The sequence below is a fragment of the Schistocerca piceifrons genome, chromosome 9, assembly GCF_021461385.2.
Source record: "Schistocerca piceifrons isolate TAMUIC-IGC-003096 chromosome 9, iqSchPice1.1, whole genome shotgun sequence".
Lineage (NCBI taxonomy): Eukaryota > Metazoa > Arthropoda > Insecta > Orthoptera > Acrididae > Schistocerca > Schistocerca piceifrons.
The window spans coordinates 42,132,098-42,155,729 of record NC_060146.1 but is presented as its reverse complement, the minus strand read 5'-3'; the positions used below and the strand labels follow the sequence as shown (position 1 = coordinate 42,155,729).

The 23,632-nt window shown below is 43.6% G+C and overlaps 1 protein-coding gene across 1 annotated transcript in view; it reads right to left on the bottom strand.

The window, feature by feature from the left end:
• LOC124716678 (myoglobin-like) overlaps positions 1-23,267 on the bottom strand; it is a 200,150-nt gene extending 176,883 nt beyond the window's left edge. The window contains exon 1 of the mRNA XM_047243216.1: positions 23,002-23,267. Coding sequence (XP_047099172.1) covers positions 23,002-23,267 — 266 coding nt within the window. The remainder of the gene's footprint in view (positions 1-23,001) is intronic.
• Between the last annotated feature and the right edge of the window lie 365 nt (positions 23,268-23,632).

Here is a 23,632-nt window from a genome sequence, read left to right as displayed (position 1 = left end):
ACCAGAGTAAAGAAAAAGGACCTGCACAGTTATTGCTGGAGTGTGTCACAGCTCCCTGCATACTCTGTGTGCGGGCGACTATGAGCTTTTAAGACTTCAGGCAAAAGCATGGACTCATTTTCCGACTGAGAAGAAAAAGGTCAGAAGTATTGTGCACTACTCGGGACAAAAAAGAATGAAAGTGCATGGCAGTGAAAAAGCGTCTCGTGTAAAAGACAATTTTTAGGTCTCCCATACCCATCATACTAGGTGATATGTAATAAATCTGATTTCGGACCAACTAGCAATGTATTTAAATACAAATCCTTAAAACAATTCTTCCTAACAACCGAAACCCTTCTATGTGAACCGACAGATTTCTAGCTCCAGACACCTACGTAACCTTATGCCCGTTATTTACGTGCTGGAACAATGTCGGTGCGACTCGACAATCGAGTCGCCGCCTAAAAAAGGCGCGTGTCGTATCGGAGGGTTCAGAATGTCACACACTCATCGGCTAGGCGCGCTAACCAAAGAGAACCACACACACTATTCTTATAACCTTCCCCTATCCCCCTTCCCATCCTTGATGATCTGATAAGATAGTTCAGATATCAGAAGAAGGGCTTATCGTATCCAGTAGGACCACTGCTAGTAACGTACCGTGGCGTTCAAAGCCAGCTTCGGCTTGGGGACGGCGGTAGTTTGGTGGTAGTGAAGTCAGAGAGGAGAGAAAACGTATTTTCGGAAGCGGAGCTGGAAAGTACACAAATGTAGAAGGCAGCCTCTAGCGGTCGCCAAAACATCTCCAGCTGGTTGCGAGCTCTGCTGCGGAAGGCAGGAATAATTTCTCTCGGAGTGACGTGTGTTTGGACTGCGAGCCCCCCCGGGCAGTGGGACGCGCAGAAAGCGAGGCAGTGTGCTGTGCGCAGTGGGAGATTGAGTCGGAGGCCTGTGGGCGGACAAGTAGAGTGAGAGAGAAAGAGGGATGGAAGGAGAGAGAGAGAGAGAGAGAGAGAGAGAGGGGGGGGGGGAGGGACGGGGGGAGGGAGTAGGGGGTGAGCTGAGCTCTGCGGCCGCACGGGCAATTTTTCCTCGTTGTTTACAACGGCGCTGCCCAACCGGTGTAAACACGCCATTAACGCTGGGCAGACCGCCCGCTCAAGATCCACAGCTCTTTATTTTTTTTCTTTTTTAGTACGCCATACTCTGGCCACACTCTCCCCTGCCCCAGTGACAGAGTGTGTCTGTGCCTCTAATATAGGTTACCAGACTGTCTCCAGTGTTTACACTGCACCGCCTGAAATTTGTCAGTACCAGGTTTCCTAATTTATAGTTGTGTATGTCCTCATCATGCTAACGGAAGTATGAATATGAGACGAACTTCGGGGAACAGAGGACTATGCCTTGGGTGGGGGACTAGGTGGGGTGTACGGGGTGGAGGGGGGGAGTGAGAATAAAGTTAACATGGCTTTGTGACTATCTTTGCTACGGAAATGCTTTCGTAATGGGGAAATGGGTGGGGTGGAGGGGGTGAGAATAAAGTTAAAATGGCTTTGTGACTATCTTTACTACGGAAATACTTTCGTAATCTAGACCTATATCTGTACTCCGATGTCCACTGTGAAGTGCATTGAAGACCGTACGTCCCATTGTAATTATTATTAGGGCTTCTTTCAAATGAAAAAAACATTCAAACGTGTGTGAAATCTTATGGGACTTAACTGCTAAGGTCATCAGTCGCTTAGCTTACACACTACTTAACCTAACTTATCCTAAGGACAAACACACGCACCCATGCTCGAGGGAGGACTCTAACCTCCGCCGGGACCAGCCGCACAATCCATGACTGCAGCGCCTCAGACCGCTCCCCTAATCCCACGCGGCAGGGCTTCTTTCCATTCCATGCGCATATGGACTGCGGGAATAATCATTGCTTAAATGTCCCTATGCACGCTGTAGTTAGCCTAATCTTGTCTTCGCGATCCCTATGGGAGCGATATGTGGGTGGTTGTATATATTTTTAGCTTAAGCACTTACAGGGTGTTTCAAAAATGACCGGTATATTTGAAACGGCAATAAAAACTAAACGAGCAGCGATGGAAATACACCGTTTGTTGCAATATGCTTGGGACAACAGTACATTTTCAGGCAGACAAACTTTCGAAATTACAATAGTTACAATTTTCAACAACAGATGGCGCTGCGGTCTGGGAAACTCTATAGTATGATATTTTCCACATATCCACCATGCGTAGCAATAATATGGCGTAGTCTCTGAATGAAATTACCCGAAACCTTTGACAACGTGTCTGGCGGAATGGCTTCACATGCAAATGAGATGTACTGCTTCAGCTGTTCAATTGTTTCTGGATTCTGGCGGTATACCTGGTCTTTCAAGTGTCCCCACAGAAAGAAGTCACAGGGCTTCATGTCTGGCGAATAGGGAGGCCAATCCACGCCGCCTCCTGTATGTTTCGGATAGCCCAAAGCAATCACACGATCATCGAAATATTCATTCAGGAAATTAAAGACGTCGGCCGTGCGATGTGGCCGGGCACCATCTTGCATAAACCACGAGGTGTTCGCAGTGTCGTCTAAGGCAGTTTGTACCGCCACAAATTCACGAAGAATGTCCAGATAGCGTGATGCAGTAATCGTTTCGGATCTGAAAAATGGGCCAATGATTCCTTTGGAAGAAATGGCGGCCCAGACCAGTACTTTTTGAGGATGCAGGGACGATGGGACTGTAACATGGGGCTTTTTGGTTCCCCATATGCGCCAGTTCTGTTTATTGACGAAGCCGTCCAGGTAAAAATAAGCTTCGTCAGTAAACCAAATGCTGCCCACATGCATATTGCCGTCATCAATCCTGTGCACTATATCGTTAGCGAATGTCTCTCGTGCAGCAATGGTAGCGGCGCTGAGGGGTTGCCGCGTTTGAATTTTGTATGGATAGAGGTGTAAACTCTGGCGCTTGAGACGATACGTGGACGTTGGCGTCATTTGGACCGCAGCTGCAACACGGCGAACGGAAACCCGAGGCCACTGTCGGATTACCTGCTGCACTAGCTGCGCGTTGCCCTCTGTGGTTGCCGTACGCGGTCGCCCTACCTTTCCAGCACGTTCATCCGTCACGTTCCCAGTCCGTTGAAATTTTTCAAACAGATCCTTTATTGTATCGCTTTTCGCTCCTTTGGTTACATTAAACCTCCGTTGAAAACTTCGTCTTGTTGCAACAACACTGTGTTCTAGGCGGTGGAATTCCAACACCAGAAAAATCCTCTGTTCTAAGGAATAAACCATGTTGTCTACAGCACACTTGCACGTTGTGAACAGCACACGCTTACAGCAGAAAGACGACGTACAGAATGGCGCACCCACAGACTGCGTTGTCTTCTATATCGTTCACATCACTTGCAGCGCCATCTGTTGTCGAAAATTGTAACTACTGTAATTTCGAAAGTTTGTCCGCCTGAAAATGTACTGTTGTCCCAAGCATATTGCAACAAACGGTGTATTTCTATCGCTGCTCGTTTAGTTTTTATTGCCGTTTCAAATATACCGGTCATTTTTGAAACACCCTGTATTATTGGTTATAGAAATTTTCTAAGAACGTTTCACCAGGACAGTTTCCATCTATCTTCAAACGCCTGCTAGAGTAGTTATTTCAGTCTCTTTGTGATGCTCTTCCACAGGCCAAACTAATCTGTGACTATTCGAGATAACCTTCTCTGTATATATTCATCGTCTCCTATTATTCCTTTTTGGATCCGGTTCCATACAGTTCAGGAATATTCCAGAATTTTGTAATGAATCTCTTTTTCAGACTGTTTGTATTTCCATAGTATTCTACCGATGAACCAAAACGTACCAAACGACTTTCCTGCGAATAAGCCTATGTTATCGTTTCATTTAAAATCCCTGCAAATTGTTACATCCAGGTATTTTAACATATTAATTCACTGCAGCTGTGACTCGACGATATACTTGTCATAAAATCGTAACTTGTCTCGTTTTGTGGTGCAAAACTTATATACCTGTACATTTAAAGCAAGGTGCCAGTCTTTTCAAAACTTTGTTTGACTCTGCATTACATATGAGGTTTTTAATAAGTATTCGTCATATAGCTATCACGCTCGATTCCATGGGCATTAGTTTCACCTACGTTACTCAATAGCGAAGTTTTTTTTCTTGCACGAGTACATTGTCGAACTGCGTACGTCAGTTAGCCATTGATTGTGTTGCTGATTGGAATGTGACAAGCATGTATGTAGGCACGATTCTCACTTTGACTACGGTGTTGCAATTTACTCGTTTTGAAAACATTGTAATGCAGTGTGATTAAGTCGAACTGTTCAAAAATACTTCCTGAACAGTGTGAGATATCGTAATTCTGAACTACGTAAAATCCTCGCTAAATGATGTTGTACTGATTACTGCGCTTTTTCAAATGGATCTGTAGTAATATCTGGGACAAATCGAACGTCGTTTCACTCTTAAAAATCTTACAAGTAGTTTCGGAGAAATTACAATAACCAGAACTTTGGGTTATGTGTTTTGAACACGAAACCGATTGCCGACTTATACGGAAGTCTCATGTGATATCAATAGAATACCCTTTTTCTTCAGATTTACTGATGAAGCTCTCATCAAAAATTCATTATTTGTGAGGAGAAACGTTTGATGAAAGAACCCATTGTCCGGATGTCGCAATAGAGCCGAGTGACAGAATTATCCAGTCCCACTGGCTACTCTGCTGGTAAAGCATCATATGATATGGATGGAAGCTACACACGCACGATGAAAGAGAAATACCGACGGCAGCGGAATGAGCCCACTGAAATATTTCAATGGCGAAAAGCGACAATTTTTGCCGGACTGCAACTGGAGCGGTCGCATTAACCACTCCAGCTATCCGAGCACACTTTCCTTCCAGCCCAAATTCCCAACCTGTCACTCACTACTTTCGTAACGATCCCTGTCCTCCACACTCATTGCTCGTAGCTTTCAGCACGATTCCTACAAGAGGTCGGGCTTAGGGTGCACCCACACTGAAGATATCGTGAAATGCCAACAAGGCGTATGCAGGGTCATTCAGCTGCCCTTACTGATACGTTTCTTGCAACCTGCAACACTTTCAAAAAACCATGCATTAGATTTTCGTATTTTCTTTGTCGATACGTGTTTACTATTAGTGCTAAAGAAAAAAAAATAACAAGATCATTTTTGTAGGAAATCCAGCGTTGTTAAATTTTGTACTGGGATACGCTTTCGCTGAAGGCCACGGTCTACATCTACATCTACATGGACACTCTGCAAATCACATTTGAGTGCCTGGCAGAGGGTTCATCGAACGACCTTCACAATTCTCTATCATTCCAATCTCGTATAGCGCGCGGAAAGAACGAACACCTATATCTTTCCGTACGAGCTCTGATTTCCCTTATTTTATCGTGGTGATCGTTTCTCCCTATGTAGGTCGGTGTCAACAAAATATTTTCGCATTCGGAGGAGGAAGTTGGTGATTGGAATTCCGTGAGAAGATTCCGTCGCAACGAAAAACGCCTTTCTTTTAATGATGTCCAACCCAAATCCTGCATCATTTCTGTGGCACTCTCTCCCATATTTCGCGATAATACAAAACGTGCTGCCTGTCTTTGAACTTTTTCGATGTACTCCGTCAGTCGTATCTGGTAAGGATTCCACACCGCGCAGCAGTATTCTAAAAGAGGACGGACAAGCGTAGTGTAGGCAGCCTCCTTAGTAGGTCTGTTACATTTTCTAAGTGTCCTGCCAATAAAACGCAGTCTTTGGTTAGCCTTCCCCACAACATTTTCTATGTGCTACTTCCAATTTAAATTGTTCGTAAATATAATACCTAGGTATTTGGCTGAATTTACGGCTTTTAGATTAAACTGATTTGTCGTGTAATCGAAGTTTAACGAATTCCTTTTAGCACCCATGTGGATGACCTCACATTTTTCATTATTTAGAGTCAATTGCCAATTTTCGCACCATTCAGATATCTTTACTAAATCGTTTTGGAATTTGTTTTGATCTTCTGGTGACTTTATTAGTCGATAAACGACAGCGTCACCTGCAAACATCTGCTCAGATTGTCTCCCAAATCGTTTATATAGATAAGGAACAGCAAAGGGTCTATAACACTACCTGGGGGAATGCCAGAAATCACTTCTGTTTTACTCGATTACTTTCCGTCAATTACTACGAACTGTGACCTCTCTGACACGAAATCATAAATCCAGCCACATAACTGAGACGATATTCTGTAAGCACGCAATTTCACTAATATATATATATATATATATATATATATATATATATATATATATAAAACTTCCTGAAATCCAGAAACACGGAATCGATCTGAAATACCTTGTCAGAAGCACTCAACAAGTGTGAATAAAGAGCTAGTTGTGTATCACAGGAACGTTTTCTAAACCCATGATGACTGTGTGTCAATAGACAGTTTTCTTCGAGGTAATTCATGATGTCTGAACACAATATATGTTCTAAAATCCTGCCGCATATCGACGTTAATGACATGGGCCTGTAATTTAGTGGGTTACTCCTACTACTTTTCTTGAAAATTGGTGTGACTCGTGCAACTTTCCAGTCTCTGGGTACGGATCTCTCGTCGAGAGAACTGTTGTGTACGATTGTTAAGTATGGAGGTAATGCATCAGCATACTCCGAGAGGAACCTAATTGGTATACAGTGTGAACCAGAAGACTTGATTTTATTAAGTGATTTAAGTTGCTTCACTACTCCGAGGATATTTACTTCCACATTACTCATGTTGATAGCTGTTCTCGATGCGAATTCTGGAATATTTACTTCGTCTTATTTTATGAAGGCATTTCGGAAGGCTGTGTTTAGTAAATCTGCTTTGGCAGCACTGTCTCCGATAGTACCTCCATTGCTATCGTGCAGAGTTATTCAAGAGAAGCGTGTTTGAAGGTCATGTTTGTAGTTTTCCTTGAATAATTCGATAACTACGGCCTCTAGTGAAAACGTTTTCGATGAAGGCCACGATTTTTGAGGTATTCAAGAGAAACGTGTTTGAAGGTCAATTTCGTACTTGGTCTTGAATAATTCTGGAAGTATGGCCTCTAGTGAAAATGTATTCCAGTACAAAATTTAACTTCATTAAATTTACAACAACAGGGTATTGTTCTAAATTTATATAGGACTAACAGTTTGTGCATAGCGAGTGAGAAGATCTGAAATTCTTGTGCATGGTACTTGGAGATGTTGCGGGTTGCATAAAACACATCGGTAGGGACAGCCGCCAAAAGATCTATTATCTCGCTCTGCTCGTTGGAGACTTACTGCTTTCCCGTGCGTAGTATTCCAGCGTCCACGGAACAACAATTTTTTCCACACTCGATAGACAGTTTTTGTTGTTGGACGCGACAACCTTTTGCGATACCAATGTTCGCACAACTCTTACTATTCTCTTCACATACTTTACCGACTACAACACACACTTTGTTCTTCTAAAAATTGCTTCCAAAAGTCAAGTGCTCCTTGTACTCGAAATTAATATAAAAATGTGCAGTGTTTGATTTAAACTTCGTGCCAGACTTAAAAATAGCAATATGTTTGATGCCGCGGGATATCTATCTCTATCTGGCAACACTGGATCCAACTGGCAGCAGCACTGCACCGATGCGACGAACATGAGTTGCGGGGTTCCACGAGCTCATAAAACGAAAACATTGTCTAGCGTATGATGATGCGTCAGTGTAGTCTACGGTGCCAGTGAACTTGAACTGATTTGTGTTATCGGTAAGAGTACAATCTTTTCTTAGTAGCTAGTTTCGTAATGGAATAACATAAAAGGTATGACATCATGCGGGCTGTACATTTAAAGCAATAGCATGTGCACAAGAACAAGGAAAAAGAGAAGCCGAGCGGTATTTTCGGACTCCACAAACAGAAAAAAATGTCGGAGTGACATAGAACAACTGAAGAAAATGAGGAAGACTAAATGCGCAAATGGAGGACTGAATGCAAAATGACCAAAACTAGAAGATGACGATTGAAACGGATTCGGCGACACTGCCAAAATGACACTGGAATAAATACAAAAACCATTCAAATACATGCTTGTAAGTTGGCGCTAGAGTGGAACTTAATGGATTTAAAGGTTATCGTTGGTTGGTGCTACAGTTTTATGAACGGTCGTGGACTTAGCATGTGAACCAAAAGCAAAATATCTCAGAAAGATCCACAAGACTATGAAGAGAAAATATTATCTTTCCATCTCTTTATTACTCAACAGCGAAAGAAAACCAGAGTGGAACTAAGCTAAATAGCGAATATGAATGAAACTCCTCTGATATTTGATGTGCCGAGTAACGGAACTGTTGCCATGAAAGGTGCTAAAACTGTAACTATAAAAACATGGCAGCAAGAAAAAATGTAATCTTCGTTGATCCATTATGGATGGTGGGACGATGGCTGGCATGAACTTCTAGATGCAATAATTTACCAACAGCCGTATGTATTGTAGAAATTTATTTTATTTTATGAACTTCTATGTGTTACCAGTTTCGGCATTGCATTGATGCCATCTTCAGGTCCCACTCGTCATAGTCGTAAAACCGCTATACACGGAAGATCCGTGTGTGATTCCGTGGATCCGTGAATCAATCGTCCTGCAACAGCTCGTGGTAGCCAGGCGACACAGACCGAGGCGATGGGCAAACCGCATCAATATAATGCCGAAACTGGTAGCACATAGAAGTTCGTAAAATAAAATAAATTTCTACAATACATACGGCTGTTGGTAAATTATTACATCAAGCAGAAAAAATGTACTACACTTTTGTTCTTTGATGTTGTGTTGATGCCACTAAACGTAATCCAGAGATCATTTTCAAGCACAAAACAATTCCAAAACCTTCTGAAATACCACCAAATGGTGACTGTTCGCTTAAATGACAAGGGTTGGAATGGACGGGGCTTTTCTGAAATTACGGTTTAAAAGCGTGTGGTAGAGAAAGAAAGGTGCTTTATCGAAGAAGAGTTCTCTTCTTGTGCTAGATCAGTTTAATTGTCATTTGAAAAATTTTGTGAAAGAGTAAACGAGACAGAGAAATACAGAGCTTGTTGTTATTCCTGGAGGACTTACTTAACAACTGTAACTTCTTGATGTCTCGGTAAGCAAACTGTTTACAGCGCATATGAGAGAAGAATGGAACAGATGGATGATGGATGAAACGTAAGACGAATTTATGCCGAAGGGGGGTTTAAAGCGATCTACAATCAAACAAGTGCGTCAGTCGATAAAACATTCGAGGTCTAGAATGGGATAAGACATTATTATTAAGTCTATCAAGAAGAGCAGCATACGTAACGCTCTTGAATGTAGTAAGAGCATCTTATACAGGGTGGTCCATTGATAGTGATCGGGCCAAATATCTCACGAGATAAGCATCAAACGAAAAAACTACAAAGAACGAAACTCATCTAGCTTGAAGGGGGATACCAGATGGCGCTATGGTAGGCCCGCTAGATGGCGCTGCCATAGGTCAAACGGATCTCAACTGCGTTTTTTAAATAGGGACCCCAAATTTTTATTGAATATTCGTGTAGTACGTAAAGAAATATGAATGTTTTAGTTGGACCACTTTTTTCGCTTTCTGATAGATGGCACTCTAATAGTCACAAACGTATTAGTACGTGGTATCACGTAACATTCCGCCAGTGCGGACGGTATTCGCTTCGTGATACATTACCCGTGTTAAAATGGACCGTTTACCAACTGCGGAAAGGGTCGATATCGTGTTGTTGTATGGCTATTGTGATTAAAATACCCAACGGGCGTGTGCTATGTATGCTGCTCGGTATCCTGGACGACATCATCCAAGTGTCCGGACCGTTCGCCGGATAGTTACGTTATTTAAGGAAACAGGAAGTGTCCAGCTACATGTGAAACGTCAGCCACGACCTGCAACAAATGATGATGCCCAAGTAGGTGTTTTAGCTGCTGTCGCGGCTAGTCCGCACATCAGTAGCAGACAAATTGCGCGAGAATCTGGAATCTCAAAAAGATCGGTGTTGAGAATCCTACATCAACATCGATTGCACTCGTACCATATTTCTATGCACAGGGAATCGCATGGCGACGACTTTGAACGTCGTGTACAGTTCTGCCACTGGGTACAAGAGAAATTACGGGACGATGACAGATGTTTTGCACGCGTTCTTTTTAGCGGCGAAGCGTCATTCACCAACAGCGGTCACGTAAACCGGCATGATATGCACTGTTGGGCAACGGAAAATCCACGATGGCTGCGACAAATGGAACATCAGCGACCTTGGCGGGTTAATGTATGGTGCGGCATCATGGGAAGAAGGATAATTGTCTCCCATTTTATCGATGGCAATCTAAATGGTGCAATGTATGCTGATTTCCTACGCAATGTTCTGCCGATATTACTACAAGATGTTTCACTGCATGACGGAATGGCGATGTACTTCCAACATGATGGATGTCCGGCACATAGCTCGCGTGCAGTTGAAGCGGTATTGAATAGCATATTTCATGACAGGTGGATTGGTCGTCGAAGCACCATACCATGGCCCGCACGTTCACCGGATCTGACGTCCCTGGATTTCTTTCTGTGGGGAAAGTTGGAGGATATTTGCTATCGTGATCCACCGACAATGCCTGACAACATGTGTCAGCGCATTGTCAATGCATGTGCGAACATTACGGAAGGCGAACTGCTCGCTATTGAGACGAGTGTTGTTACACGCATTGCCAAATGCATTGAGGTTGACGGACATCATTTTGAGCATTTATTGCATTAATGTGGTATTTACAGGTAATCACGCTGTAACAGCATGCGTTATCAGAAATGATAAGTTCACAAAGGTACATGTATCACATTGGAACAGCCGAAATAAAATGTTCAAACGTACCTACGTTCTGTATTTTAATTTAAAAAACCTACCTGTTACCAACTGTTCGTCAAAATTGTGAGCTATATGTTTGTGACTATTACAGCGCCATCTATCACAAAGCGAAAAATGTGGTCCAACTAAAACATTCATATTTCTTTACGTACTACACGAATATGTAATAAAAATGAGGGTTCCTATATAAAAAAAACGCAGTTGATATCCGTTTGACCTATGGCAGCGCCATCTAGCGGGCCAACCATAGCGCCATCTGGTTACCCCCTTCAAGCTAGACAAGTTTCGTTCTTTGTAGTTTTTTCGTTTGACGCTTATTTTGTGAGATATTTGGCCCGGTCACTATCAATGGACCACTCTGTATATGAAGAGGACAACGATGTCGACGAAGAAGTATAAGAAGAAGGAGACTGTTTTCAGGAATTTTGAAGGTCAGATCGGTTTTATAAACTAAGATTTTTTTAGTGTGGCTTTGCTGTCTAATAATAAAAATGGAAAAAAATGTAATTTTAACAAAAAATGGTTAAAAATTAAGGTACTTCCTATAGTCCGAAGCGTCTTCTTTTCGTAAAATACGGTACTTCTGCGCTCACCGTAGAGAAGCACCACGTCTAGTTTATCTTGGTTGGTGAAAGACTTTTTCCCAAACTAAGCAGGACTCGACACACAAGAATGACGCAGACAGAATGACGCAGACAGAATGACGCTGACATTCGCTCTGCGTCTTCTGTGTACTGTTATCGCGCCAGTGCATCAGTCTATGTTTTCCTCGTTATGTGACGTGACGTACTTTGTTATTGTTGTTAAAATCAAGAACTTCCACACAAGACAGCAACCGGTTTCATATGTAAAACAGACAAATTCTCAGTTAGTTATTAGTAAAAAACTAGTAATCGTTCATCTCTTCTGTAACTATCGTACTAGAAACAAAAATTGCAATAGTTCCATCTGCAGAAGCGAAGTTGGCAGCGATATATCTGCAATTAACGTTGCTATGAAAAATACACGATACGACAATTTTTTGACAGTTTATTTAGATGAAAATGAAATTACAGTATCTTAAACGGTTCTGGAAATATTTGAGGTGCAAAGCTTTGCTGAATTAACGCTTTATTTCCTATGTTCGATGCCCCAGAATTGATGATGGATCTCTGCCGAAACACAACATGCAATGATAAGTAAAATTACTAAAGTCATGGCTGTACCTATTCTTGTATATGGTTCTGGAACACGGACAGTAAGAAATTCTTGAGATACGAAAGAGGCTGTAATAAAATCGATAAAATACGGAATGAAATGAAAAGATCAGATTTAAAAAATTTTGCAGTTATTGACAAGACAGAAGAGAATAGAGTGATATGAAAGGATCACGTCGATAGAATGATAGAAAATAGATTGCCGAAAAAGATAATGAATTATCAGCCGACTGGAAAGGAAGAACTAGGTACAACTCTTAATTAGTGTATGGATGATGACAGATACCGGAACAGGTGACTGCAGCACCTAACTCGTGGGAGGAGATGATGATGCCAGTTAGGGCTTTGTGTCCTCAACCATGAAAGTTTTACGTTCTTGACGTCCAATATTTAACAAATTAACTCATTGGTGATCAGACGTTTGAAACTGTTTTATACATAAGCGTTCTGTTCTTTGAATATTCAAGGGTATGTCTGAGGAGGACGGGGGGGGGGGGGGGGGGGGTAGTGCGTTCGTGGTGGTTAACCAGAATTGTTCAGAAACAGGAGCTTGTCTAATCAAAAGCGTCGTAGCCTCGCAGAGTTACGCGCCGTGTGGAAGCATCCAGGCAGCAGCTGCGGTAAAGATCTGTGCTTGCGTCGAGCGTAATCCGATCCTCGCCTGTCGAGAACCCCCACCTCTAATCCGGATTACGGCGACGAGTGCGGGGGCACAATTTGAGCCAGAGGCCGTCTGAAATGCGACGCCCGCCCTCTGTGCGCAAAGGTCGCGAGGCGAAGCACTCGTGACGTCATTGGTGTTTCGCGTACGCCACGTAAGAAGGGAACCGTGTAGGAGTTAGGGGTTGGGGGAGGATTACTGCCGGCCGCGGTGGTCTCGCGGTTCTAGGCGCTCAGTCCGGAACCGTGCGACTTCTACGTTCGCAGGTTCGAATCCTGCCTCGGGCATGGATGTGTGTGATGTCCTTAGGTTAGTTAGGTTTAAATAGTTCTAAGTTCTAGGGGAGTGATGACCTAAGATGTTAAGTCACGTAGTGCTCAGAACCATTTGAACCATTTTTTGGAGGATTACTGTCAGTAGTCAGTTGCCGTACACATCGCAACAGGAACGAATTGGTGAGCGTGTCCAGTCGCTAGAGACTGTTAAAATGGCTCTGAGCACTATGGGACTTAACATCTGAGGGCATCAGTCCCCTAGAACGAAGAACAACTTAAACCTAACTAACCTAAGGACATCACACACAGACATGCCCGAGGCGGGATTCGAACCTGTGACCTTAGCGGTCGCGCGGCTCCTGACTGTAGCGCCTAGAACCGCTCAGCCACACCGGCCGCCCTAATCTGATGTCCTGTCCGCAAGCTCTAGAGGCGTGCAGTAAACGATCTCTAATACGAAAGTTCTCAAGGCTGAAGAATCAGCAAAGATCAACAGTATGAGGATGCATAAAACAAATGGAAACCACTGCATTAAAGACACGTAAAGCGTATCCACAAGAGACATGACCAGTAATTGGAAAAGTGTCTTGATGATTACTCCATTGGTAAAAGATTCTAGAACAGTTCCCTATTCGGATCTCCGGGAGGAGACTGCAAAGGGGAAGGTGACCATGGGAAGAAGATCAAATAACCAATCAAAGGATAATGTTCTACGAGTCGTGGTGTGCAATACCAGAAGTTTTAACGTCTCAGGGGAGCTAGAAAATCTTAAAAGTGAAGTGCAAAGGCTGAATCTAGGTATAGTGGGGGTCAGTGAAGTGAAATGCAAAGAACACAAGGACTTCTGGTCAGACGAGTGTAGGGTAATATTAACAGCAGCAAAAAATGGTATAACGAAAGTAGGAATCGTTGTGAATAGGAAGGTAGGGCTGAGAGGGAGTTTCTCTGAACACTTCAGTGATAGTATTGATCTTATCAGAATCGACAGCAAACCAACACCGACAACTATAGTTCGATACACTGCCGACGTTGCAAGCCAGACAAGAAAGAGAAAGTGTATGAGGATATTGAAAGGGTAATGCATACGTAAAGGGAAATGAAAATCTAGCAGTCATAGAAGAGTGGAATAAGTTATAGGGGAAGGAGTAGACGAAAGGGCTACGGAAGAATATGGATTTGGTACTGAGAATGAGAGAGGAGAAAGACTGTAAGTTCTACAATAAATTTCAACTACTAAAGAGAATAGCCTGTTCAAGAATCGCAAAAGGCGGAAGTATACTTGGAAAATGCCGAGAGATACGAGAAGGTTTCAGTTAGATTTGATCATGGTCAGCAGAGATCCCAAAATCAAATACTGAATTGTAAAGCATACCCAGGAGTGGACGTAGACTCAGATCATAGTTCAGTAGTGATAAACAGATAAAAGATTAGTCAGGAAGCATTAGTGTCTAAAGAAAAGTGATTTGGATGTTCTAAGGGATGATGAGATATACTTGAAGTTCTCTAAGGCTGTAGGTAGAGCAATAAGGAATAGCTCAGCTGAAGAGGAATGGACATCTCTAAAAATGGAAATCCCAGAAGTTGGAAAGAGAAACATAGCTAGAAAGAAGATAATTGCGAAGAAACCACGGGTAACAGAAGAAAGACGTCAGTTAATCAATGAAAGAAGGAAGTACAAAAATGTTGAAGGAAATTCAATAATACGGAAATACGAGTCGCTGAGGAATGAAGTAAATAGGAAGTGCAAGGAAGGTAAGAAGAAATAGCTGAATGAAACATGAAGAAATCGAAAAATAAATGATTGTCGAAAGAAATGACGCAGCATATAGAAAAGTCAAAAAACCTGTGGTGAAATTAAATGCCATGGTAGCAACATTAAGCGTACAATGGGAATTCCACTGTTAAATGCACAGTCTCGAGCAGACTGGTGGAAAGAGAACAGGGAAAGCTCTATGAGGGGGAGACTAGTCTGATTTGATAGAAAAAGAAATAGGAGTCGATATAGAAAAGACACGGTATCCAGTATTAGGGTCAAAATTTAAAAGAACTTTAGAAGACGTAAGATCGAATAAGACAGAAGGGACCGATAACATTCCATCAGAATTTCTAAACTCATTCGGGGAAGTGGTAACAAAACGACTATTCACGTTGGTGCGTAGAATGTACGAGTCTGACGGTATACCATCTGATTTTAGGAAAAATATCATCCACACCATTCCAAAGATTGCAAGGGCCGACAATTCTAGAATTATCGCACAATCAGCTTAATAGCTCATGGACCCAAGTAGCTGATCAGAATAACATACAGCAGAATGAAAAACAAAAATTGAGGGTGTTTTATATGACTATGGTTTACTGCTCAGTCTATAGATCGAAGAAGCAATGATGAAAATAAAAGAAAGTTTCAAGAGTGGAACTGAAATCAAGGTGAAACAGTATCAGTGATAAGATTCGCTGTTGACATTGCTCTCCTCAATGAAAGTGAAGAAGAATCATAAGATCTGCCGAACGGAATCAAGAATCTACTGAGTACAGAATATGGACTCATAGTAAATCGACGAAAGACACAAATAATGAAAAGTAACAGAAACGATAAAAGAGAGGAACTTGACATTAACATTGACGGTCACGAAGTAGATGAAGTTAAGGAATTCTACAAAAATAATATCCGGCGTTCCCCAAGGAAGTGTTATAGGCCCTCTATTGTTCCTGATCTATATTAACGACATGGAAGACAATCTGAGTAGCCCTCTTAGGTTGTTCGCAGAGGATGCTGTCATTTGCCGTTTGTAAATTCATCAGATGACCAAAACGAATTGTAAAATGATTTTGATAAGATACCTTGAAAGGGTACAGTACCGCCCGACATTGAAAATAGGTACAACATTCTTCGTTATTCTTGTCAAAACAACATACTTTTTTCTAATAATAACTCAATTTCAATTAATACACCGAAGCCGGATACCAGTGTAGGAAAGAATGACAATTTATTTATTTAATTGGTCACAGGTGCACTCCCACAAAATAAATCCCTACACCCAATTTGGTGAGATCAGTGAAATGAATGAATGTATGGTCGTCTGCTAACCGCAGATAGTGAATGTGCAGTATATGATCATCTTTGAGACGGTCCTTTGGTCACCTTTGGTGGAACCAAAGAGATGAAATTTACCGGACCTTTGAGCGCCTGAAATGTGGCTGACCAATACGGTAGCAAGGTGCTCCCCCACTTCGGCAGAGGTGCGAGAGGACCTGAAGAACGGCCATGTTTCAGCACTCTGCCGCTGGATCTAGTGTTGGTAAGACCTGTCTTAGGTGTGCTCCGTAAAGACAAAAGAGTGGAGACATGGTATGCATGTGAAATACTTAAGAGTAGTTTGGAATAATAATTTCTCTATTTCAGGAACTTTTGTGGGGAGAATTAAATGTCAGGCAGGTAATATTAAGGGGATTGTAGTAATCTTCGGAAGTGACCAACGGTCACAATGAAACCACGTGTAGCAATAAGTTGAAATACTTCCGAGTGCTTAAGTTAAGCTGAATTACTAGCGTGTGTACTATAAGTTAGAAATATTTAAGAAATGGCGTGTGCAGGACTTGAAATTAGAGACGAGTACTTCCACGTGGTGAGTACTGTGTGAGTCTCAATCTGTGTATGAGACAAAGGATAAGGAGAAGTACTCGTTCATGGTATCAGTTGAGGACTCGCGTGTGTGACGAATATGTTCTTAGTATTACTTTGCGTGTTATCTTTCCGTGTGACGCTAGATTCAAACTCTAATACTCTGAGAGTGAAGTAAGGTGAGTCAGCCGTCTATCCAGCAACGCCACTTGGCTTGTATTGCACAGGAAGACGTACATATATCCTCCAGAGTTCGTAGTAGGAAAGAAAAGTTACGAAGTGGGGCAGTGTCGTGTGAAACTGGGATAAATACTAATTGAAGTGGGAAAGCTGAAAGTGATATGATTATAACGTTGTAACTATTCTTTGTATTGTATGTTGCCAGTGTGATGTATTTCATGAAATTTAAGTATGTGTGGTTGGCATGGGAGAGTAACAAGATAGTTTCAGAGGCAGTGGGTTATGCATGTTTCTTTTTGTACCACTCGGTCTGGAGGAAATTTTCGTGATGATGGGTGTGAGAATCGAAGTGTGAGATTTAGCAAAAGATTCACCATCCTATCCAGAAAGTGCACCGTAGCGTTAAATAATTACGAGACCATAAGATAGAGAATCACCAATGTAAAGCCATGCCCACTGGGCGGAATTTCTCATGTGTTATTGTTGTAGATTATAGAATTTGTGTGTTTAGGTTATAGAATTTATCGGAATAAATAAGATAGTGAAAAGAAAAAGATTGGTGGCCTTTTCCTTCGAATAGTAATGTGTGCGCCATTCATATTCAGTGCGATGGCCACGTGTTGATCAAAGCCATTAAATAAGAAAGAAAATGTGGTATTGCCAGTGCGTAGTGAACAGTCAGAGTTGTGTAAATTACTAATAGTCAGTGTGCGTTATCCGTTTCCGTTGCGTAATATTCAAACAGGAGAATAATTTGTAACTTAATTGTGATTACTAGAGCTCATGTTACTTGATAAATACGAATGAATCCACTCGCTTGGCAGACCACTCATCTTGCAGGCCTGACTACTTGATGCTACAGTATGAGCAAGGTATTTGGGTGCCTCTCAACCTATATGGTCCGAAAAGTGGCGATTGACCCTCAATAAAGAAAAGTGTGAAGTTATTAACATGAGTACTAAAAGAAATCGGCTAAACTTCGATTATGCGGTAAGTCACACAAACTTGAAGGCTGTAAATTCAACTAAATACTTTGCGATTACGATTTCAAATAACCTAAAGTGGAAGATCACATAGATAATATTGTGGGTAGAGCAAACCAAAGCCTGCGATTCATTGGCAGAAGGTGCAACAGGTCTGCCAAAGAGACTGCTTACACCACGCTTGTCCGCCCTACTCTGGAATACTGCTGTGTGGTGTGGGATCCGCATCAGGTGGGACTGACAGATGACATCGGAAAAGCACAAAGAAGGACAGCTCGTTTTGTATTATCGCGAAATGGGGGAGATAGTGCCACAGACAAAATACATGAATTGGTGTGGCAATCATTAAAACAAAGGAGTTTTAGGTTGCGACGGGATCTTCTCATAAAATATCAAACACCAGCTATCTGCTCCGCTTGCAAAACCATTCTGTTGTCCACCTACATGGGGAGAAATGATCATCACTATAAAATAAGAAAAATGAGGGCTAGCTCAGAAAAATTTAAGTGCTCGTTTTTCCCGCGCGATTTTCGAGAGTGGAACGGTAGAGAGACAGTTCGAAGGTGGTTCACAAAGCCCTCTGCCAGACACTTTATTGTGAATAGTAGAGTAATGACATAGACGTAGGCGAAGACAGTAAAATAAACTATGACGGACGGAGCGGACAGGACATCAGACTAAGGCGGCAGGAGCGTCCGAGCGATTCTAGGCGCTACAGTCTGTAATCGCGCGACCGCTACGGTCGCAGGTTAGAATCCTGCCTCGGGCATGGATGTGTGTGATGTCCTTAGATTAGTTAGGTTTAAGTAGTTCTAAGTTCTAGGGGACTGATGACCTCAGAAGTTAAGTCCCATACTGCTCAGAGCCATTTGAACCATTTGAACATCAGACTAGTAATGGCTGTTACATAGGCCTTAATTTGAGGAACAAATATCTGAGAATGCACATTTGGAACACAGCATTATATAATAGCGAAAGATGCACTGTGAGAAACCCGGAACCGAAGAGAATCGAAGCATTTGAGATGTGGTGCTGCATATGAATGTTGAAAATCAAGCGGACTGATAAGGTAAAAAATGAGGGGATTCTTTTCCGAATCGGAGACGAAAGGAATATATGGCAAACATTGACAAGGAGAAGAGACGGGATAATGGGACGTCTCTTAAAAGATCAGGGAATAACTCACATGGTACCAGAGGGAGCTGTAGAGGGTAAGAACTGTTGAGGAAGACAGAGATTGGCATACATCCATGAAATAATTGAGGACTTAGGTTTCAAGTGCTACTCTGAGATGATGATGGTTGGTACAGAAGAGGAATTCGTGGCGGGCTGCATCAAACCAGTCAGAAGACCGATGACTCAAAGAAAAAAAAAAAAAAAAAAAAGCTGATATACAGAAAGTGGGTAGTGGATTCAGTCTGAGCCATTGGCGTGTGACTGGCTACATGAAGCGAAGAGCCCGATCCAGGATCATGGCGTATTGTCTCTGAAGCCAGAGAAAAAACAGTTGTTACAACTTCTCTCGCAGAGTTGCGTCTGCAGAAGGGAACAGCACTTGTTGCTGGCCGATACGAAATGCATACTATCGTTTCGGCAGGGGTCTCATGTTGTTTCCTGGGAAGCTTCCTGTGAGGCTGGTATGAACTGCGTCGGCTTTTTAAAGTAGATGCGCAGTACCACACGGTTTCCCCCGCACGCAAATGAAGATTGTGTTGGTTCAAATGGCTCTGAACACTATGGGACTTAACTGCGGAGGTCATCAGTCCCCTAGAACTTAGTACTTAAACCTAACTAACCTAAGGACAGCACACACATCCATACCCGCGGTAGGATTCGAATCTGCGACCGCAGTGGTCGCGCTGTTTCAGACTGTAGCGCCTAGAACCGCTCGGCCGCCCCGGCCGGCGAAGAGTGTGTTGACTGGCACGTGTAGCGTGACATCACGAATCGTCACAGTGAAGGCCTGTTCGATGCCTCGAGATGTACAGGGAATGGACGAACAGCTTTTTCCTGTCTTGTGGAGGGAGGCTGTACAGTGCAAGAACGGATGTGCAATTGGCACAGGAGCTCTTTTCGACCCCAGAGTTGGTGGTTTTAGCTTGTTGGTACAAAGTCAACATTGAGCTTGCCGTTTACTTGCGTGTAGTGCGAGGAGCAGAGAATCAGCCGTGAACCGCAGGGGACTGTAATTGAATTTCAATCGTGAACCAGGGAAGGGACTTCGTTTTGGAGTCTGGGTGCGAAGGTGGACTCAAACGATAGGAGGGGAATTAGGTTCGTCGTGTGAACCGACGCCAAGGCACCTGGGCACTGCATCTCGACTTGTCAACTTGCATACGGCGAGCATTTCGCAGCACCAGCACTAGGAATCTCTAGAGCGTCCACAGCAGCAGCAGCTGTTGCCCAGTTTCAGGGCATTGTGGTAGTTTGTTTCAGGGTACAGTCCACAATCACTGTCATTCGTAATAATCACAGTCGGCTCACGTTATCCAAGTAAACAATTCAACTCATAACAATTTTAATTAACATTTTTGTAACAGTGATTAAAATTTAAATTTTTTTTTGTATTTTGTTTCTAAAATTCTGTCTTAATCACACCACGTATGTTAGAAGAACATAGGTGACCGGTTTCGGTCATATCACATGACCATCATCAGACCCATGGCATCCTTCGAAGATGGCAGGTGGAGCACTCTTCTCAGCTGCTGTGATGTCAACTGATCAGTTGACATCACAGCAGCTGAGAAGAGTGCTCCACTTACCAAGGATGACATGGGTCTGATGATGGTCATGTGATATGACCGAAACCGGTCACCTATGTTCTTCTAACATAAATCGTGTGATTAAGACTGAATTTTAAAAACAAAAAATTCAACTCGCGGTTCAACATTGTGAACTGCCCAGCAGAGCACCTCACCTCACGAACACGAGGCAGAATATATTCACTATGTTATATAGACATGTGCTCCATTAACTCATGTTTTCATAAATAAATCTACCATCGTATCAAATTCTGTCTATTACTCAAATAGACGAGATCCCTTGAACACTTTCAATAATTTTGCTTTAGTGGGAAATAAGAGAACGGCCTTGCCGCAGTGGAAACACCGGCTCCCGTCAGATCATCAACGCTAAGCGGTGTCGGACTGGGCTAGCACTTGGTTGGGTGACCATCCGGTCTGCCGGGCGCTGTCGGCAAGTGGGGTGCACTCAGCCCCTGTGAGGCAAATTGAGGAGCTGCTTGATTGAGAAGTGGCGCCTCCGGTCTCGTAAACTGACATACGGTGTGCTAATCACATGCACCTCCACATCCGCATCCAGTGACACATGTAGGCTGAGGACGACACGGCGGCCGGTCGGTACCGTTGAGCTTTCATAGCCTGTTCGGGCGGAGTTTTGTTATTTTATGTGGTAAATAATAGGAGTTATCTTGGAGTAAAAAATTACCATGTGTCCCCTTCAGTTTCACTAATCAGGACCATATTTTATAATCATTTTTCTTTAAATCCATTGCGTACAATTTTCACAGTAATGTAAATGAAGCGGTGCGACTTTAGAGATAGAGGCAGAAGTTCATGTGAGGTGCCCACATGCCTGTCCACCACAGAGAGATATTCAAGCCATCACAAAGGTGAACGCATACCTTATTGTGTGTGTGTGTGTGTTGGGGCTTACGGGCGCTCAAGGTCGAGGTCATCAGCGCCCTGACACATATTAAAAGGAAAGAATGTGGAAAGACCTAATAAAACTGAAGCACACACGCAAAGAAAGCAGGAAAAGAAGTGAACTGCTACATAAGAAAGTAAAACGTAAGGAAAGGGAAAACGTAGCAACAAGAATGCCACAGGAAAGTGTCATTGGCTCGCCACTTACATGAAATATGGGCGAGCTTGTCACACAGTGAGCAAATTAAGATCTTCTCCCTAAAATCTTTGTAAAAACATTTGACATGGCACAGAACTTTAAAACTTTTATCACATTCGTCCGAGAGTTGCCTAAAAGAGATGCCAGGTCCGCTGGCAAGTCAGCCGCGGCCTGCTCGTCAGAAAATAAAACGCAGTCCAATAAAACGTGGCGCACAGTGACCTGGACGCCGCAAGCACCACACATTGGAGGGTCCTCCCGCCGGAGCAGGAAGCCATGCGTCATAGGACTGTGGCCTATTCGAAGCCGAGTGAGGAGAACCTCGTCCCGTCGACGGGGCTGAAAGGAAGTACAGCACACACGCGTTGTGGGCTTGACTATGCGGAGCTTATTGTCAGTCACTTCCAGCCACTCACCCTCCCACCGACGCATGACCCGTGAGCTCAACAGCGAGGTGAGTGCGTGCAAGGGGATAGCACACTGAGATACTTGTGGGGCGAGACACGCCTCCTTGGCTGCGAGATCTGCCCTTTCATTCCCAGGAATGCCGACGTGCCCCGGAACCCAGCAGAAAGCTGCAACCTTCCCCAGTCGCTGTAGTTGGAGGAGGGCATCCTGGATGGTCTGGACTATTTCATCTGCTGGATACAAACGTTACAATGAGTGAACGGCACTTACTGAATCGGAACAGACAAGAAATTTAGGACAGGAAGAATGTCTCATCTGCTCTAGTGCCCTCACGATCGTAGACAATTCTGCATCGAAGACAGTAAAAGTCTGAGGCAGTCGGACCTTGAGGACATGATCCGGAAAAATAACAGAGCAACGAACGGAATCCCTTCGCATACGTTGTTAATATCCATTAATAGGTGTGGGGATACTCTTGATGAGACCATTAATAGGTGTGGGGATACTTCTGATGAGTCAGTGTAACACAAGCTGCGACATTATCGCTGAAAAACAGTGACCCGTATATACAATAAGTTTCCTTTACTTTACGTCTATGGTCACAAGATTACCGATTTCGGTCTTCAATGACCATCATCAGATCTGTTTCATAAAAACAATGTTCTAAAACCAACGTCATCTAGCTTACCGACGAATTCCTCACAACAATACTTGCAGCTTTGTATCACAGCAGATTTCCTTTTTGGTCCGTCTTCGTGCAGCCTGTGGAGTATCTGGAACAATAGGGAAGAGTTTCTACACGGTTGCCCCTGGGCTGACAGCGCGCGGCCCACATTTGTCGCTGCACGCTGTCCCCCCCACCCCGCACACACACACACACCGCAGCACCTTTAATATCTGGCCAGCAGCGCAACGCGCGACGGCTGTTCTGCTACCGCGGCCTTTCTGGGGACAAACAAGTCGTCTGTAGCGGCCGTCGCCGCTATCTGGGGACGGCACGGCGCCGCCGCCCTTTGTCTCCGCGTCGCCCTCTTTTGTTTCAGCGGGCGGCCATTGTCCACGCACAGCGTCCGGCGCGGCGGCGTCCCCTCTGTTTGTCGCCACCGCCTCTCCGCCCCCTTCCACCCCCACTGCTCCAGCGCTCATCCACCCCCACAGCCTCCCCGACTGTCTCAGCGTCTGTCGCGCGCTGCTGCGACAGCAGCCTGTCCCCTGTCACTGCACGCCTCCGCGGTGGTCTTCAGCTCCGGCTCAAAGGACCCGAGGATTTTCTCGTACACACCCCAGCAGTCACTAATGCGGCCACTCCGTCATCTCCACTGACGGCGTACCAGCCACTCAATCGCGAAAGAGCACGGCCCTAACCTCATTCATGACTTCATCACAAACTACGGTCTCATGGAATCTCCTTTATCCTTCCTGGGATTCCAAACAGCCCTGCATCATATCACCATTTTTTTCATCAGTAGTCTTCTGACTGCTTTGATGTGCCCCGCTACGAATATCTCTCC